This window comes from Penaeus japonicus, unplaced genomic scaffold (genome assembly GCF_977035675.1).
Source record: "Penaeus japonicus unplaced genomic scaffold, GWHDUDI00000001_assembly GWHDUDI00000013, whole genome shotgun sequence".
Lineage (NCBI taxonomy): Eukaryota > Metazoa > Arthropoda > Malacostraca > Decapoda > Penaeidae > Penaeus > Penaeus japonicus.
The window spans coordinates 45,225,091-45,245,090 of NW_028234415.1; the positions used below are offsets into that span (position 1 = coordinate 45,225,091).

At 40.1% G+C, this 20,000-nt stretch overlaps 2 protein-coding genes across 7 annotated transcripts in view; one reads left to right on the forward strand and one right to left on the reverse strand.

The window, feature by feature from the left end:
* The window catches only part of LOC122264899 (uncharacterized), a 13,037-nt gene extending 6,040 nt beyond the window's left edge, over positions 1-6,997 (reverse strand). The window contains exons 1-5 of one of the 2 annotated variants that reach the window (XM_043033985.2): positions 6,665-6,997; positions 6,436-6,553; positions 3,520-3,631; positions 3,375-3,431; positions 2,330-2,451 (exon numbers count right to left, since the gene is read on the reverse strand). In XM_043033985.2, the coding sequence (XP_042889919.1) occupies positions 2,330-2,451; positions 3,375-3,431; positions 3,520-3,631; positions 6,436-6,553; positions 6,665-6,687 (432 nt within the window). In that variant the 5' untranslated portion in view covers positions 6,688-6,997. The remainder of the gene's footprint in view (positions 1-2,329; positions 2,452-3,374; positions 3,432-3,519; positions 3,632-6,435; positions 6,554-6,664) is intronic. The other variant, XM_043033986.2, reaches the window with a different exon arrangement.
* Positions 6,998-12,578: 5,581 nt separating this feature from the next.
* The window catches only part of Sec24CD (COPII coat complex component secretory 24CD), a 17,744-nt gene continuing 10,322 nt past the window's right edge, over positions 12,579-20,000 (forward strand). The window contains exons 1-4 of one of the 5 annotated variants that reach the window (XM_043033981.2): positions 12,579-12,732; positions 17,009-17,072; positions 17,669-17,874; positions 19,661-20,000. The exon at positions 19,661-20,000 is cut by the window's right edge and continues 1,288 nt beyond it. In XM_043033981.2, coding sequence (XP_042889915.2) covers positions 17,024-17,072; positions 17,669-17,874; positions 19,661-20,000 — 595 coding nt within the window. In that variant the 5' untranslated portion in view covers positions 12,579-12,732; positions 17,009-17,023. The other 4 variants (XM_043033983.2, XM_086543622.1, XM_086543621.1 and 1 more) reach the window with 4 other exon arrangements.

The window sequence follows — 20,000 nt, forward strand, 5'->3', positions numbered from 1 at the left end:
TTGGCCATATTTCCTGTCCCTCTGATCAGCCATGGTTTGAGCCCAGGTGCCGCATGGCATCTGATGCTAAGTACAAGGCATGGCTCAATTTCAAACGTAACCCTACTGTCTAACAAATATATCCATAGACAGGCTGCGGCTCAAATGGCATCCATCAAGAAATGGGCCATGCAACAATGGGAATAAGACACCGAAAATAAGCTAAAGTCTGGCCACATTGGTGGTAAACAATGGTGGACTCTTCTCAAACAAAAACAAGGAGAAATCAGGAAAGGAACTATCCCACCCTTGACCACAGAAAATGGCACTCACTACTCAGCAAAAAGTAGAGGTATTGGCACAACACTTTGCCCAGAAAATGTCCGTGGCAGAACCTGCCAGACCATCCTCGATGCTGTCAGTAACTGACCAACATAAAGACAACAAAGACAGAAGTCGAAAAATTCTGAAGGACCTCAATGAGACAAAAGCAGTGGGTCCAGACGAAATAAGTCCACGCTTACTTAAAAGATGCGCTAGACAGTTGTCCAAACCACTTGCTCTGTTGTTTAATAATTGCATACAACAGCAAAAATGGCCATCGAAATGGAAGGTCAGCAACATCGTGCCCATTCACAAGAAAGGAAATAAAACAGAAACCAAAAATTATCGTCCTGTAGCACTACTCTCTGCTGTCAATTATTTTCTTGGGAAAATAATTGGTTCACGCCTAACAGGACATCTCAACAAACACTCACTGATGTGCTACCGACAGTTTGGATTCAGGAGAAACCACTCAGCTGCTGATCTCCATCTGCTCACGTCTTCTGCCTGGAGCACTGCCCTTGACATAACCAATGCACTGCTGTGATAGCTCTGGATATCGAGGGGGCCTTCGATCGAGTGTGGCATGATGCCTTGATTGAGAAATTGTGTGGAATTGGTGTGGGTGGACCACTTCTCAACCTTTTCACTGACTATCTTAACCAATAGGTACCTGAGTGTCGTCTTGAATGGTAAGAAATCAACACAGCATGCTATCAAGGCAGGCGTACCGCAGGGCGGTGTTCTGGGACCCCTCATGTGGAATTGATTTATAAATGACTTGCTGCTTCTAGTGCCTGAGACACAAGCGTTTGCTGACGACATCACACTGTCGGTTACCTACAATGCCGAAGATGAGGAAATGACAGCAACACATATAAATACTAAACTGAAGAACATCCTAACCTGGGGTCACAGGTGGCAGGTCAAGTTTGCACCAAACAAGACCCACCTCATGGTAATTACCAGAACCCACCCCACCTTCAAACTCTACTTCGATGGTAAATTACTACGACCTGAAGATGAAGTAGAAATGTTACCTACGATAAAAAAACTCACCTTCAAAACACACATTGAAAACATCGTGAGGAAAGCACCAAGGAAACTTGCGTCCCTGAGACGTCTTTCATGGCTTCTTGATGTAAGAGGAAGAGAGGTTCTATACAAATCGCAGATCCGGTCTGTGATGGAGTATGCTCCTCTGACATGGGGAGGAGCTGCTAAGAAGCACCTCGACCTCCTTGACAGGATACAATCCAGAGCCATCAAGATAATCAACGGTGAAGATCCTGGGAATCTAAACAACCTTCAGAATCTACAACACCGGAGGGATGTGGCAGGTCTCACTGTCATGTTCAGAATACAAGAAGAACAAGTGCCACACTTGCAGGCGCTGCGACAGCCAGTCCGTCGGATTACTCGTACCACCAGGACCGTGGAGAGAGTGCCGGACGCACTAGAGCAGTCACGATGCAGGACATGGCACTACCACAGACAGTACATCCCCAAATACACTAGGATGTGGAATGCTGTTTTAAGCTATATGCCTAGACACATTGTACATAGTGTTCAAAGTTTTAAAACTCTTGTAAATAGAATTTTACCGATTATTTTATAAGTTGCAATGTACTTTATAGCCATAGTTTCTAGTTTTAGTTTATATCCATATTTAAGTTGATGTGTGTTAATATTTTATACTGGTTTGGCTTTTAGGTCATTTATTTTAACATGTAAATTTTAGCCAATAAATTATGAGGGCAACCGACCAAATGATCTATCATATACCAGAAATGTAATACTGATAACAAATAAAGGTTAAAAAAGAGAGAGAGGGGGGTAGATAGATAGATAGATAAATTAATAGATAGATAGATAGATAGATAGATAGATAGAGAGAGAGAGAGAGAGAGAGAGAGAGAGAGAGAGAGAGAGAGAGAAAGAGAGATGTGCAGAGGAGCCAGCAGAGGGGGGGAGCAAAGAGGAAAGATAACCTAGGCGGAGGAGGCCCTGGGGTCGAGAGACGTACCCTGCGGCAGAGGACGGGCGTGGGCGTGTGTGTCTCCCTGGCCACGTACTGCGGCACGCCCAGGGAGGCCGCCAGGCGCTCGAGGATCACCGGACATATTTGCCGCTCCAGGAACCTGTGGGCTGAAGGCGACGCCGTTAGTCTCGGCTAAATAGGTAAATAAATTACACAAAACACACACACACATATGTATGCATATATATATATATATATATATATATATATATATATATATATATATATATACATATATATATGTATATATATATATATATATATGTATATTATATATATATATATATATATATATATATATATATATATAATATATATATATATATGAATCTCTCTCTCTCTCTCTCTCTCTCTCTCTCTCTCTCTCTCTCTCTCAATATATATATATATTATATATATATATATATATATATATATTATATATATATATATAAACACACACACACACACACACACACACATATATATATATATATATATATATATATATATATATATATTATATATATATATATTATATATATATATATATATATATATATATATATATATATATATATATATATATATATATATATTCATGTATACTTACATATGTGTGTGTGTGTTTTGTGTAATTTATATATATATATATATATATATTATATATATATATATATATATATATATATATAAACACACACACAACACACACACACACACACACACACACATATATATATATATATATATATATATATATATATATATATATATATAATATATATATATATGTATATGTATATATATATATATATATATATATATATATATATATATATATATATATATATATATATGCATACATATGTGTGTGTGTGTTTTGTGTAATTTATATATATATATATTATATATATATATATATATATATATATATATATATATATATATATATATATATATATATATATATATATATATATATATATATTATATATATATATATGCTTCGATCCGCTCGAGCCGTGCCTGGCCACGCGCCGTGCCTCACCTCTCCTCGTCGGGTCCGTCTCCCTTGCCGCTTCGCCCCACAGTCGCGCGAAGCTTCCTGCAATGAACAAGAGGACCTTGCAAACCTCTCTTGCTCGTCCTTACAGGATGGCACAGTATGCAGAAACATCGACGACTCGACCTACCACAGGAGCAGGCCGAGCAAAGGGCCGGCATCTGGGGGCCGCCCACAGCCTCCCGGATATCCTCTGGCAGGTCCCAGGGACGCACGCGCGCCTTCACGCCCACCGCCCGCACCTGTGTGTGTGTGTGTATATATATATATATATGTATATATATATATATATATATATGTGTGTGTGTGTGTGTGTGTGTGTGTGTGTGTGTGTGTGTGTGTGTGTGTGTGTGTGTGTGTGTGTGTGTGTGTGTGTGTGTGTGTGTGTGCATGCATATATATATATATATATATATATATATATATATATATATATATATATATATATATATATATATATATATATATATATATGTATATATATATCAAAAATACTTTTTTTCAAGTAATAACCTCAAATAGAGCAGGGAGCAGAGAAATTCGGAAAATATCTAACCCCAATTCCTTTAGACAGATATACATATACATATATAAATATTAATACACGCATATACACACAAATGATCGTACATATGATCGTAGTTAAATTGATCAGCATAGGTCTATAGTAGCGACCTGAATGAAAGTCATAGATTTAGATCAAGAGTCAGCAGTATGTGGAGGCCATGACCACGCCCACAACCAATCAGCTGTCAGCCAAGCTGCGCCCCTTGAGGATGACCCATAACTTTGGATTGGCAACTCACCATCAACCCGTCATGAACCTTCACCATATAACGTTTGTCCGGTAATCATGGCTATATGAGTAAACAACATGTACAATGTACATGTTGTTTAGACCATGAAATGTACATTGTACATTTCATGGTCTACTCTCTATTGCTGAAATCACTTAGCATTTTGACTATTTGTTTTTAGTTTTTATAACACAGTTTATGGGAAGAAAAACCATACAATTCAAAACAAGGCGGAGGCGTATCACACGTTCTCTTTCTCCCGAGGAGGACTTACCTGGAGGAGAACCTAAACCACTGCCGGAGTTAGACCTTGAGGCCCATCGACAGTGACATTAAATCACATGGCAAAAAAAAAAAAAAAGAAAAAAAAAAGAACCCATTTCTTTGAAAGAAGTTTAGTTCCGAAGAAAACGTGTGATTTCTTGTATTCATTGACTGTTAGAATAATAATTTTGTCTGAAAAGATGGTTTGCAACATAGGAGGTCATAGTGATTAGATTGCCGGTGATTAGATAAAGTAAGAAATATTGTGGTGCCTTCAATTTTTTTTAGTTATGCACATTGCTTCTGTATAAATATCATTGTATACACACTAAACAACGAACGAGATAAAAATAAATAGATTGTAATTTTCACTTGTTTCATTCATGATCAGCAACAAATAATTAAGATGAAATTCCATAAAATGCACAACAATATATGAGAGCAATTAAAAGAACAGGATCTTTGAAGTCATTAGACTCGGATAAGTAAATTTCTTGCATAATTTTTCCAGTCTGCAGCAAACCACCAAGTTTAAACATCAAACATTAATAAGTAATTGGAACTGGCAGGTTCCATATCATCTGTTTTTTTTTAACTTACTCATCAAACTGTCTCAATCTTAAAGACACTGCACTTGACATCCAGTCAGCACAGAGCACTTACTTAGGTGATTCTTTAAGTCTTTCTATTTTCTAACCCCCCCCCACATACATATACCACGTGCCAATTCTGTTGAGGATAAAGTTGTTTTTTTATTTATTACCTTTTAAGATGGAAGTCCATCGTCTGCAGCCCCCTGGCCACCCCGGGGGTGGACTCACCTGGCGGAGGGTGGTGACGGGGCTGCAGGGCTCACCCGAGGGAAGGAGACAACCTGCCCTTCGTGTCTGTGAGAGGACCCACCTGGCGGAGGCTGGTGTCTGCGAGAGGACCCACCTGGCGGAGGCTGGTGTCTGCGAGAGGACCCACCTGGCGGAGGCTGGTGTCTGTGAGAGGACCCACCTGGCGGAGGCTGGTGTCTGCGAGAGGACCCACCTGGCGGAGGCTGGTGTCTGCGAGAGGACCCACCTGGCGGAGGCTGGTGTCTGTGAGAGGACCCACCTGACGGAGGCTGGTGTCTGCGAGAGGACCCACCTGGCGGAGGCTGGTGTCTGTGAGAGGACCCACCTGACGGAGGCTGGTGTCTGCGAGAGGACCCACCTGACGGAGGCTGGTGTCTGCGAGAGGACCCACCTGGCGGAGGCTGGTGTCTGTGAGAGGACCCACCTGACGGAGGCTGGTGTCTGCGAGAGGACCCACCTGACGGAGGCTGGTGTCTGCGAGAGGACCCACCTGACGGAGGCTGGTGTCTGCGAGAGGACCCACCTGACGGAGGCTGGTGTCTGCGAGAGGACCCACCTGACGGAGGCTGGTGTCTGCGAGAGGACCCACCTGGCGGAGGCTGGTGTCTGCGAGAGGACCCACCTGGCGGAGGCTGGTGTCTGCGAGAGGACCCACCTGGCGGAGGCTGGTGTCTGCGAGAGGACCCACCTGGCGGAGGCTGGTGTCTGCGAGAGGACCCACCTGGCGGAGGCTGGTGTCTGCGAGAGGACCCACCTGACGGAGGCTGGTGTCTGCGAGAGGACCCACCTGGCGGAGGCTGGTGTCTGCGAGAGGACCCACCTGGCGGAGGCTGGTGTCTGCGAGAGGACCCACCTGGCGGAGGCTGCGAGAGGACCCACCTGGCGGAGGCTGGTGTCTGCGAGAGGACCCACCTGGCGGAGGCTGGTGTCTGCGAGAGGACCCACCTGACGGAGGCTGGTGTCTGCGAGAGGACCCACCTGACGGAGGCTGGTGTCTGCGAGAGGACCCACCTGACGGAGGCTGGTGTCTGCGAGAGGACCCACCTGACGGAGGCTGGTGTCTGCGAGAGGACCCACCTGGCGGAGGCTGGTGTCTGCGAGAGGACCCACCTGGCGGAGGCTGGTGTCTGCAAGAGGACCCACCTGACGGAGGCTGGTGCAGCGACGCAGTGCTCGCCGAGACACGCCAGGAAGGCCGAGCTCCTCCAGTCGGGCTACCACTGGGGCGAGTCCGCTGCCATGCCCGACGAAACTTCCCGACCTCCATGAAGCACACACGGGTTTTCATCAGCACGTAGGAGTGACAATATAGCACCACCACATATGACCACATATCCCATGAACAGCGTTTGGGGCATCGAGCGAGGCTTACCTGTCCATGCCGGCCGACCTCATCCGGGACACTGAGCAGACAACAAGAGTTCCGGACACTTATCTTATCTAGAGGTCTGAACACACCACATACTCATGTTTCTGCACGGACAGGCATTCGTGTGTCCTACTTGCATACATATCAATATTATTAATCCATAATGCATGTTATTGCTCAGCAAAAGTATATTTTTGCCGAAAAATGAATATTTGACACTATAATAAAAACATTGAGCTGCACTGCACGCGAATAAGGGCGCACAGCGATCGCCAATCAAGAATTCATGGCCACACGTGCAATTATCACCAGACGATGCCTACCGTATGGCACCAATGGACGTAAACCAGTGTTATAAAAACAGATTATACAACGTCTATGAATGATAAAGGTTGGTGATGCCTTTGACAATGTCGCCGCCATGAAGCATCTCCAGACATGCTTTATCTTCATTACTTCAAGCAAAGCGTTAACCCGAAAAAGAATTTCTGCTGAAAGGCATTCATCTTAATGCTGAATAACCACATTCTGTGCGAATTTCCTGTCTTACTTTTTCAAAACACACACACACACACACACACACACACACACACACACACACACACACACACACACACACACATATATATATATATATATATATATATATATATATATATATATATATATATATGTATGTATGTATGTATGTAAGTATGAATGTATGTATGTATACATATATGTATGTATACTTGGTACACTAAATCAATGAAGAACTTTAATAAACTTGATATAATTGCTCTGTGTTACTAAGAAATTTGATAGGGTGTTGCAATAAAATCATGCGATTGGCAATCTTATCACTGATATGGCAGCTGATTTTGAAGAATTCGTCGGTAAGAAACGTCACTATTGTATATGTTGTGTAGATAAGGCGAAGGATGCCTTACCTCGCAAGACAGGTGTCGAAAATAAATCTAATCATGTAAATTAGCTTCATTTGGCACGCGTTGTTTGGCTGGACAATAAATGAAACAGCCATGCGATATTCCGAAGATTTAGGGCCTCACATTCAGAATTCCGGGCTTGTTTTATAAATTGTTTTAGGAAAGGACGTGGGAAATCTCATCGTAAATTTTGGACAAATCAAGAAAATAAGAATAAGCAGGAATAAGGTCGCAAGTGTAACCGACCCACTCGCTGACACAGGCGGGATCAACAGCGCATACGATGCCCAGCGAAGCATCTGTCACGCAAATCTGGCTTATCCTTTTCCTTACGTGGGCAACTGCACCGTGGCTGCTTGCGAGGGCGTGCGCTTTAGGATATTTCATAACTTTTGACTTTGAAAAGGAATTGCTTGGTCATCCTAACCAGGTGTATTGTAATTTTATGATTCCAAAGATACAAATATTTATGGGATTTGATATGTTGCTCAGCTCGCCCCATTTCGTTTTATTGCGCTATGTAAAATAATAGAGTCCCGCCTATTCACCCGTTTTCTATACTCAGATTTTATGTATTAAAGGCAACACTTTCCATCATCTTTATTTTCCATTTAGATGACTGAATGTTTCATAAATATAATGCAAAATGGATAGATAATATTATAAATAATCTAAGGAAGCGGTAAATCTATACGTGATTATTGTAATTGGTGATAAAAAAGGCATTAAAGGGTCCTATATCGGCGGGAATTTGCTCAGTGTGGGGGCAGAGAAATGGCGTACATACACGTATCAGAATTTAAGTGCCTTCCGTCTATTCCTCACTATTTCCACGTGCATAAAATATGACACAGGTCAGCTTAGGGTAAGTTAGAAGGGTCGAATATTCCAGACAGATATGACCTCAACGAATCAAGGTTAAGCGAACTCTTCGTATTACCCCCCTGCTTATTCCTTTAATTCTATGTTATCTGAGGTTATGAATAAGCTCTGTAGACATTTATTTTTTTATTAGTTTATATCGTTAAGCTTAAGTGAATTGGTGTACATCCAAAGGAGGTCCTTGTTACGGAATTTATGTGTTACGTGAAAATGAAGTAATCACAGAACTTTACGGCAAATTTGGGATGTGTTTATATGTATATATATATATATATATATATATATATATATATATATATATATATATATATATATATATATATATATACATATATGAATATGTACATTTACATATATATGTATATACATACATACATACATACATACACACACATACACACAGGCACACACACATACAAACACACATGTATACACACACACACACTCACACTCATATATACATACATGTGTGTATTTGTATGTGTGTGTGTGCATGTGTGTGAGTGTGTGTGTGTGTGTGTGTGTGTGTGTGTGTGTGTGTGTGTATACATGTGTGTTTGTATGTGTGTGTGTGTGTGTGTGTGTGTGTGTGTGTGTGTGTGTGTGTGTGTGTATACATGTGTGTTTGTATGTGTGTGTGTGTGTGTGTGTGTGTGTGTGTGTGTGTGTGTGTGTGTGTGTGTGTGTGTGTGTGTGTGTGTGTGTGTGTGTGTGTGCACGCACACCAAAAAAATCTAATACATTTTATAGTAGTTACCCCTAGTAGACTACGGGGGTAGAGGATAGACATAACTATTTTTCAATGCTAATTTGAAAAGTAAAATGGCGAGTCGTATAGGCCTTATTCTATAAATGTTGTAATAAGAAAAATACACTGTACTTATTCTTGTGGGCCCCTATAAGACTGCTTCATTATTTTATGGCTGAGTCATGGAATACCCTAATCTGAGCGTGCCCCATTTTGAGCGGTTGGAGACTGCCTTCTGCAATTTATTCTTACCTTCGTATATTATGATGAGTCGCTGTGTCACCATAACATCAATTTTAACAGGTTATGCATGTAAAATGTTATCCCAGTAGTTAGTAATTAAATTGATTTTAATATCGCTTGGGGCATCAAACACAAACACGTTTTTTTTACATTGCCCTTTTCCATATATGTAGTTTTTTCCAAGTAACTCTCCTCCTACTGCTCGACTGTTAAAGAGCGATATAGCTTCCGAAAACCCGTTACTTAATTGTCTCTTTGCTTTCTTCTTTTGTTTCGTCCATTCCCCGTATCCGTATCACGTAACAAGATGTGCATCTTGGTCAGAACAGAAAAAAAAAACTGGTCAGAAAAGGCATTGTTTAAACAGGTGTCCTGAAGTCAAGTCATTTGCTAAAACATCACTCACACAAACTCCACTTTTTGCAAAGGATGTGGTTAATACAGAAACTGCACATATTCCTCATATAAGTGCATATTTATCTGGTATGAATTCATTAATCTTTTGTCTCCACTTCCATTGTAAATCACTTTTGATAATCATAGATAAAGTATGAACGCGACCGCGCACTGGTTCGCTTTAACCCGGAAAGTCATTGCAGACTCTGTCATTACATATCCAAAACACGCCCTTTCGCTGTGACAGATGACACAGAACTGCAGAGAAAGGCGGAGTGGGATGCTTTGATTTGTTGGCTACCACGAGACACAAACTCAGTTGTCGTTTTAGACTTTATCTCGAGAAGACACCTGCAATCTGCATCTCACTGAAGGCATACCTGGCATTCCAAAGTTCATCCAGCTGTCTGAGTTAGTCAAACATATGCCTTTGTGCAACGATAATCTTTTTCCTTACTAATCTGTAACTATCATGTGTAGGAACAGAGGGTCACCGCAGGTCAACCCTGCAAATGTTTCTACGATACAATTGTCTGCTTGTTTCATGGAGACTAGGCCAAAATCCACCCTAAGTCCCTCACGACACCTGGGCTGCTTGTGTAGGTCAAAAACAAGGAGTTAAGGGGGTCAGAGGAGGATCTGCACCTTGGGGACATTGCAATAAGGCTGCAAGAGAAGGAAGGAACTTGCCTCCGCAGCCATACCGTGTCATCGAATGCTTGGAGAGCAAAATCAGAATCAAACACGCACGGGGTTTCGGCCACCGTCTCTTATCTCGAACTAACTTCCCTTTCTAAACTAGCCCTTGCCCTTGCCCTCTCCCATCTGAAGGCCTTCCCCACTTAGCTATATTTCGACAAAAGAAAAAGGTGAGAGGTCGAGTGAGAACAGTAATATTAGCGTGTTGTGGCAAGATACGGGGGCTCTGTCTTAGTCAAGTGTTTTTACGTTTTGCTTTACCAGTGGCAGTGAATAAACCAGAAAGCAGAAACCTCTCTGCTTGTGGACCACTCTACCTTCCATGCTACGTTTTACTGATTTATTCATTAGATCACTCGTGACCTTGGGTGCACAGGATAGATGTGTGGTCAATCAAGTTGCTTTAAGTTGTGAAGAGAGGGAGGAGGAGGAAGGGCCTCTTTCTGACGTTGAGCCCTTGGAGAGTGGTCAAGGAATGGCTTTTGACAATTAAAGGATACAGCATCACCAAAACTGTTGAGACTCCAAAAGGAACTTGCTGTGAGGAAATGTCACGTCCTGACAGGATAGAAAGTCAGATGCCATATTTACAAATTCTGTCTTTGGCGTGAAAATTGGCTCATCAGGGAAGAAGCGAGGCAGTTGCAGTATCAGTGGTGTCTCGAAGGGACGAAGTCTGCCAAGTGAAGGACCTGGGAGGGCGTGAGGAGGACCTGCTTCTCTGTGCGAGCTGAATGGGCAGGACAGGGATGGCTGAGCGACGGCGACTCGCCCCCCGAAGGTGGCAACAGGAATTAGGCTCGAGGGCGACGTCGATGTACGTGGCAGAGAAGAGCAGTGGCGGCGGCAAGGCAAAGACTCTCAGACTGTCTGAAAGGCACCAGAACCTGGATCCAGCTGGGACGTTACTCGCAACTGACTAAGGTGCAAGTGACGAGTACTAGTACACGACTGATCATCTAATCTGGAGCGGATGAGGCGAGCGAAACGATTTGCATGGTGAGGCTTCTCTCTCTCTCTCTCTCTCTCTCTCTCTCTCTCTCTCTCTCTCTGTCTTTCTCTTTCTCTCTCTCTCTCTCTTTCTCTCTCTCTCTTTCTCTCTCTCTCTCTCTCTCTTTCTCTCTCTCTCTTTCTCTCTCTCTCTCTGTCTCTCTCTCTCTCTCTCTTTCTCTCTCTCTCTCTCTCTCTCTCTCTACCTCCTCCTTTTCAGATGTAACCACTTGTCTGTAAATTTGTTAAAAAAACAACAACTTTTTCTCTTTTTATATAGATGTATATGTATGTTTATATATGTAAATGTATATCAATATGTATGTGTATATATACATACATACATACATACATACATATAGATATATATATATATATACATATATATATATATGTATATATATATGAATATATATATATATATATATATATATATATATATATATATATATATATATATATAGAGAGAGAGAGAGAGAGAGAGAGAGAGAGAGAGAGAGAGAGAGTGAGAGAGAGGGAGAGATTGGGGGACGCATAGTTATACAAGAATGGTGTAATCGTAGCCAAATGTCCATGAAGAGATAGCAGATTAGACAAATGAAATGTGTACAGATATGAGAGGCTGTATGATACATATACACAAATATACTGTATATATCATATTGCTTGTATTTTCCGACTAAATTCTACGCTTTATCGGTGTTTTAGTGTAATCTCTGAACCTTCACGTTCTCTCGCTTCTAGCGTGAATACTTCGTGCAGAGGCTTTCTATTCCCCCAGTTTAAATTCAACATCAAAAGTACGCTTTTTAACCCGTAAATCCGAACTAAAAAACGAAAGTAAAACGCTATGAAATCCGCACTGACCACCGACCCTCGCGGTTGCCAAGTGCGAATATTTGCCACATTTAATCGTGTTGCTCCACGCCCATGCCGCCGCCCTTGCGTCTACAGACGGCTCAGGTGGGCGTACCGACTCCTGTGCCCGAGGGAGGAGGCATGAGAGGGCGTGAGGGCGGCCCGGGAGCAGAGAAAGGCGAAATAGCCACGTCCGCCACACGCGCGGCGCTCTTCTCTTGAGTGACGTGGCCGCGCATGCGCTCTCCCGACGTGGCACTCGGTCATGTCTGCCACCTGACTGCTGTCATCGCCTGCCAGCGCTGCGTCCACCGCCGAGTCGAGTCCTGGTGAGTTGCAGCCGAGGGCGTGCAAAGTGTGCAGGGCCAGCAGGGCGAGGGCGAGGGCGTCGAGGACTGAGCCGTCGTGTCGAGCGAGTGAGTCGGCGGCGGCGTCGGCCTCCTCTCCTCTCCTCTCTTCTCAAGACGGCCTTTGGAACTATGAATTTCGAGGGCCTTCTGCCGCGGCCGCAGGAGAGTCTGAAGGCGCCCTCAGCACCGTGTGGGCGTGAGGAGGAGCAGGGCGAGAGGCCAGCCGTTGGGCCTCGGCTGGGGTGATTGTCAAACCAGCTGTCTGGCACAGCTGGTGGGCGGTGGGTAGCTGTCAGTGGGCGTACGGCAGACGGAGTTTCGATGGGGCATGGGCGACCCTCGATAGGGCACGGGTGAGCCTCGGAAGGGTAAGGGCGTGCTGGGTGAGGCCTCCCGGAGAAGGTGGGATGAGGCTCAGTGGCGCCAGACAGACCTCTTTCGCCGCTCGTGTCCATTTCGAGGACACCTGGAGGCCTAGGTGACCCTGATAATAATTCCCACAGCAAGTTCGCAGGAATAAACAGTGCCTGGGGTACGCAGGAATCCTAGGGTGGCTGCGAATACCGTGGCACGTCTGGGGTCAGAGGGCAGAAGGGATGAATGTCTGGTCATGTTTCGGGCCCTGAGTCTCTGTGCCTGTGGCTGATTCCACTTCCTGTTGGCATGGACCTCTTTGGTTGTGAAGCCATGCAACGGAACCTATTCATTTGTTGTCTTGGAGAAATTAAGGAAATTAATCTCGTCTTAACCCTCACTGTTTGTAAATTTATGGTAGTTATCTATGATAGAACAGCATTAAGTAATTTGTGTGGCCTCTGCTCATCTTGCGTTAGCAAAAGCCAACAAACCACCGTCATCTATGTTCTGTGAAGATAGAGCTTGCATCGTTTCTGATTGCGATGATGCATTGCCAGGGAATTCTGCAAGCGTTTACTGTGCCAGAATGTGTGGTGAAGGTTTGTTGGTCTTTGCCGTGGCCATCATTGGAGTCGCTGGGCACCCCTTTAGATGTTTGATTGTGCTGTCGGATTTGCCTCCAGTCTGATTGTTGTGACAGTAAATGTGGTTCTGGCATAAGCAAATAGGCTTTCATAATATTCGTAATGGGGCCATACAAAGATGGAGAGAAACTTTGGTAGTAGACATGAAGCATATATAAAACAGCATTCATGTATTAAGTATATTGTTCAGAAAGCAAGTGTTAAGCCACAAAGTTTGTGAATCAAAATCTGTCTAGTTTCTACACATTGCCCAAATGCCTTGTCTGGCCTTTTCAGGAATGCAAAAGGCAAAATCAAAGGGCAAAAGGTATTACTCTCACAATATACATATCGTGAAAAGTAAAGTGTTTGTAAGAGGTATTATGGCAGCCCATAGATGCAATGTAAGTCTTAATAATAACATATGAGATTTGTTGGAGATGTGATTCAGAGAGTGTGATGTATTGATATATGCTTCGTAGTTATTTCCAGTTATTTAATTATTTGTAATTATTTGTCTGTATCAATAATTCATTGGTGGGAAATGGCATGGGCAGTAATACATCAGAATGAAATGTCAGATGTCTAATTAGGACTTACAGGATTATTGTGCAATTTGCACATTTAGTTGAAAAAAAAAAGCATTGCATAATGTGATGAGTGTCATAATTATACGCTCATTTTCATGACGTATTTCTCAATTGTCAGGTTTATTTTGATATAGTAATCTTTTTCTTTGTTTATTGGGTTTTTACTTCTTTGTCCTCAAAATGATACATGGAAATTGTGCAGAAAATAAGGAGAAAAGGCACTTTAATTTTGATATGTTATACTGAGAGCTGTGTCCATGTCATTCCTGTCGCTACTCTGGACAAATTCTCGCTGCTTTTAGACTAAATGTTCTTTATCCCCCGTTATGACAATCCCTTTTAGTTTATTGCTTCATGAAATTATTTTTACCATCCATACATTTGGCTTTTTATTAATGAAATATTCAGCCATCTTATTAGAAAATGGACATCAAGAAAAGTTTAATTTGATAAATTTAATTTGATAAATATGATTTGAGTAAAGAAAAGGGGAATAGATAAGAGTCTTATTTTCTGATGATCAATTCATTAAAAAAGAAATGGCAAGTTTTAAAAGGCACAAAACAATTGGTGTTTGCTGCCTCTAATGAGCCTATTGGTAAATTGCATCATAAATCTGCATTGCCATGATAGTGTCAGCTGCAAAATCTGATGCACTGTCTTCCCAGTTAGGTGAATGAATCACATTGAGGGTAAACTAATATATATGTTACTGTCTGGCGTCTTTATCCCATGCTTAGATATAATCATTTTTCATGATTTCTTAGACTCTGTTACTTTAGTTTGTGTTTGAGTGTCGTAAAGTGAGCTATAACGTAAAAAAGTGATGTTACAGAAAACTAAGTGATATTGGTGACATGATTTCTGCTTCTTGATTGGTTGAATAAAAAGTCTAAGTCGAAAAACCAATGTAAAAGCTTATGTGGTTGGCCAAGAAATGAAATAAAGTAAAAAAAAATACTAGTGCAATACTACTTTTAATTTGTCGATTACTCCTGATATCATGTCATGTCACGTCACGAGACACATGTACATATGCACATGTATGATTATTTATATTGTTCTTTTTGTTTTAGTAAAAAAAAAGAAAAAAGTATAAAACATGATTTTTGATACCCCACTAAGAGGTTGCTTCCACTTTCCATTGGTATTTTCACATAGAAGTGAAGAACATAGGCCAAGTTCTGTAAAATAAAACTATAACTTGTTTTTTGACTAAAATAACTCTCCTGAACATGGCAATATATTTACATGCCTTTACATTGTAGACGCATTCATGAGCACCATAATAGGGTAGGTGAAAAATGTTCTTGAGAGGTTCATTGTGGTCCCACGCAGTGAAAAAATGCCCCAGCATGAAGCGTCATGCGCTTGTTATCTTCCCGTCGTAAGCAGGAGTAGGGGAAAAGTGTCCCGTCATGAATGGGTTATTCCAGCCTCAAGGGCACAGTCTCTCTCCCCCGACCCTGTACTTGCTTCTGCCATACTGGGACTTTTGTCAGTTAACCCTCTCTGAACGGTGTCGATCATTTAATTGATTTAGGCCTATGCGTTCGAGAGCCCCAGCATTGCAACTGGCAAGGCTGGAATGCCCCCGGCATGAATGGTTTAAGGTGGCTTCTCCCATTCAGTCCTGTACTTGTGCCTGCATCAAGTCATTAGAGACTGCTACAGCCACAGGGTATCATGCAATGTTTTGTTTAATTTTATTTTATATATATGCATATACATAGACCCAACCATTGCTCTAACATTTAATAATGTGTGGTCCCAGCAATCTCAAAAAAAATTTCCAAGATGAAATTTTTATTCTGTCCACTTACCTGGAAAAAATCACGAAATAATTCTGCTACTTCACAGTTGCTGTAATGTGATGAAGTATGAGTAGACAGTCGAACATGTGAATGTGTGGAAGTAGGCACCCTTCTTCTCTGCCTTCCCCCTTTTTTTCACCAAATTTGTCTGTTTATTCACGATCTTTACCTTTGTCACTTACATAATCGTTGTTATTTTGCTTGTCATCTCCCTTGGATGCAGAATTGGCATCAGATACAAGTTGCTCTATATCATCTACTGGTACATGTGACATGTGTACATACTCTTGATGAATTATGCCAAAATAATGTGGTTTGGATATGAACAATCATTGGTATAGCCTTCATAGGCAGATTATTTCATTATACATCAAAATATGTAAATGATTTGTATACTTTAGAAATATATAACTTCATCTGAAATTTGTGAGAGTTTCAGTAATGGTTATTTCTTTGATTTATTTATGCTATGACAGTGAAAATACATTAATTATTAGTAACATGTTTAGTTGACAAACTTTGACTCCTCGACAGACTCTGGAGATGCACTGGGAATTTTATGTGGTCCAAAATGCACACATTTATCACTGGCAATGAATTATTGATCTGATTTCTGAAGCATATATATAGTATTGGCAATGAATTGGCGGAAATAAATAATTCTTTGCTGTGCATGATCTTTTCTTTAAATGTACATGAATTTTTTCCATATTCATTCAGGTATAATTCTATTTATGGTTGCCTTAGTTTTCAATTTTTGGCTAAAAAAACAAAATTGTGTCCCTTCAGTAAATTGTAAGTGAGTGTCTTTACACAAGTCAGTAGTTACTGTCTTGTGTTCGCAAACTAACATGACCCCATGTGATTACAGGTTTCGTACGGAGCCATGCTGCCGTCACAGCCAATGGGCGGGATGCCCCCCCCAGGCCCTCCAGGTAGGCTATGACTTTTACCCTACTATTTTTTTAGAGCTTTTGCAGAAAATAGTCCTGTGTAGAAATTTATAATTTTCTTTCAATGCATTAGAGATGCTGTGCACCAAATATTTCGGGATTAATTTTTATTTTTTTTTATTATTTCATAGTGGAATATTATCATGAGTATTCCTGGGAACAATAGTCTGAAACCTTTTTGTAACGACTTAGTTGTCTTATATATTACACACTGTTTAAAGTGGTTCTTATGAATGGCAAAGCAATTTTCCCCATCCCTCTAATTTTTAGCAGGTGCAGGCAGTGTCATAGACCGAATGTCCTGACCGCCAGTTAGGTCATTGGTCTGCATTGGGTTGTTGATATCACAACGCTTGTCAGTCATCATCCAGTAAATATAAAAGAAAAAGCAGTGTGAAATGACTTTGATTTGAATCTGGGAGTCCAAATCTCTCTCTCTGGAGAATTAGGGAATGAAGTGGTGGTTTTGTACATTTCATCTGATACTTTTCGTTTCATGTATGTGGGACATGGGATTGCAGGCTATTTATTACTGATGATTTATTGAATTGTAGACTGATGTATTATTTCTGTTTCAGGTTCTTATAGACCTTCAATGAGACCCCCTGGCCCCTATCCAGGTGGCCCTCCTCAAGGCCCTCCAGGTGGCCCTCCTGGTGGCCCTCCCGGTGGCCCTCCCTCTTTCTCTGGGATGAACCAACAGATGGCAGGAATGAGTCTAGGCCCTCCTGCCGGCCCTCCTGCAGGCCCTCCTGCCGGCCCTCCTCAGGGCATACCATCAGGGGTGAGTGAAGCTCACTGGTTCTTTAGGACTTGATTCAAATCTGTGGTTTTCTTTCTAAAAGAGAAAATAAGATCTTTTTGACCTATCTTGGTGTACTCTGGGATGGTTCCCTTAACACCTAAATTCCTATTTGCCCCAATCATGTATGTATGTGTATATATGTATGTATATGTATATATGTATGTATATGTATATATGTATGTATATGTATATATGTATATATGTATGTATATGTATGTATATGTATATATGTATGTATATGTATATATGTATATATGTATGTATATGTATGTATATATATATATGTATATATGTATATGTATATATGTATATATGTATGTATATGTATATATGTATGTATATGTATATATGTATGTATATGTATATATGTATGTATATGTATATGTTTATATGTATGTATATGTTTATATGTATGTATATGTATATATGTATGTATATGTATATATGTATGTATATGTATATATGTATGTATATGTATATATGTATGTATATGTATATATGTATGTATATGTATATATGTATGTATATGTATATATGTATATGTATCCATGTATGTATATGTATGTATATATGCAAATATATCCATGTATGTATATGTATATATGTATGTATATGTATAAATGTATGTATGTATATCTATGTATGTATATGTATATATGTATGTATATATGTATATGTATGTATATATGTATATGTATATATGTATGTATATATGTATATATGTATGTATATATGTATATATGTATGTATATGTATATATGTATGTATATGTATATATGTATGTATATGTATATATGTATGTATATATGTATATGTATGTATATATGTATATGTATATATGTATGTATATGTATATATGTATGTATATGTATATATGTATGTATATGTATATATGTATGTATATGTATATATGTATGTATATGTATATATGTATGTATATGTATATATGTATGTATATGTATATATGTATGTATATGTATATATGTATATATGTATGTAAATGTATATATGTATGTTTATGTATATATGTATGTTTATGTATATATGTATGTTTATGTATATATGTATGATTATGTATATATGTATGTTTATGTTTATATGTATGTATATGTATATATGTATATATATGTATATATGTATGTATATATATGTATGTATATGTATATATGTATGTTTATGTATGTATATGTATATATGTATGTTTATGTATATGTTATGTATATATGTATTATGTATATATGTGTATGTATATGTATGTATTTATATTTGTATATGTATGTATGTATATGTATGTATGATTATGTATATATGTATGTTTATGTTTATATGTATGTATATGTATATATGTATATATATGTATATATGTATGTATATATATGTATGTATATGTATATATGTATATCTATGTGTATGTATATGTATATGTATGTATATATGTATATCTATGTATATATGTATATCTATGTATATATGTATATCTATGTGTATGTATATGTATATCTATGTGTATGTATATGTATATGTATGTATATATGTATATCTATGTATATATGTATATCTATGTGTATGTATATGTATATATATGTATATTTATATGTATATATATATGTTTATGTATATGTATGTATATGTATATGTATGTTTATGTATATGTATGTATATATATGTATATTTATTATTGTATATGTATATATATTTATAGATAGATTGTATAAAACTTATTTAGTTAAAGAAAGGAAATGATTGTATTCCACTTCAATTTCAGCCCATGATGAAACAAAATGCCCCAGCAGCAGGTGCTGCACCAGGACCTATGGCTAATGGTCTTCCTCAAGGGGGTTTGCAGAATGGTCCCCCTGGCCCACCTCCCGGTCCAGCGGGAGGACCACCAGCTGGCCTGCAAGGTGGCCCTCCCTCAGGGGCACCTGTGACATCGCCATCCGGCCCAAGACACCCTACACCCTCCTCCACTCCTGGGGCCACTGGACCGCATGGGAATTCCCCGAGACCTATGGCTCCTCAGATGACAGTTCCCCCTCGGCCTGCACAGCCTGGCTTCCCCCCTTCATCCGTAGCAGGCCAGCAGAGTTATCCATCTATGCAAG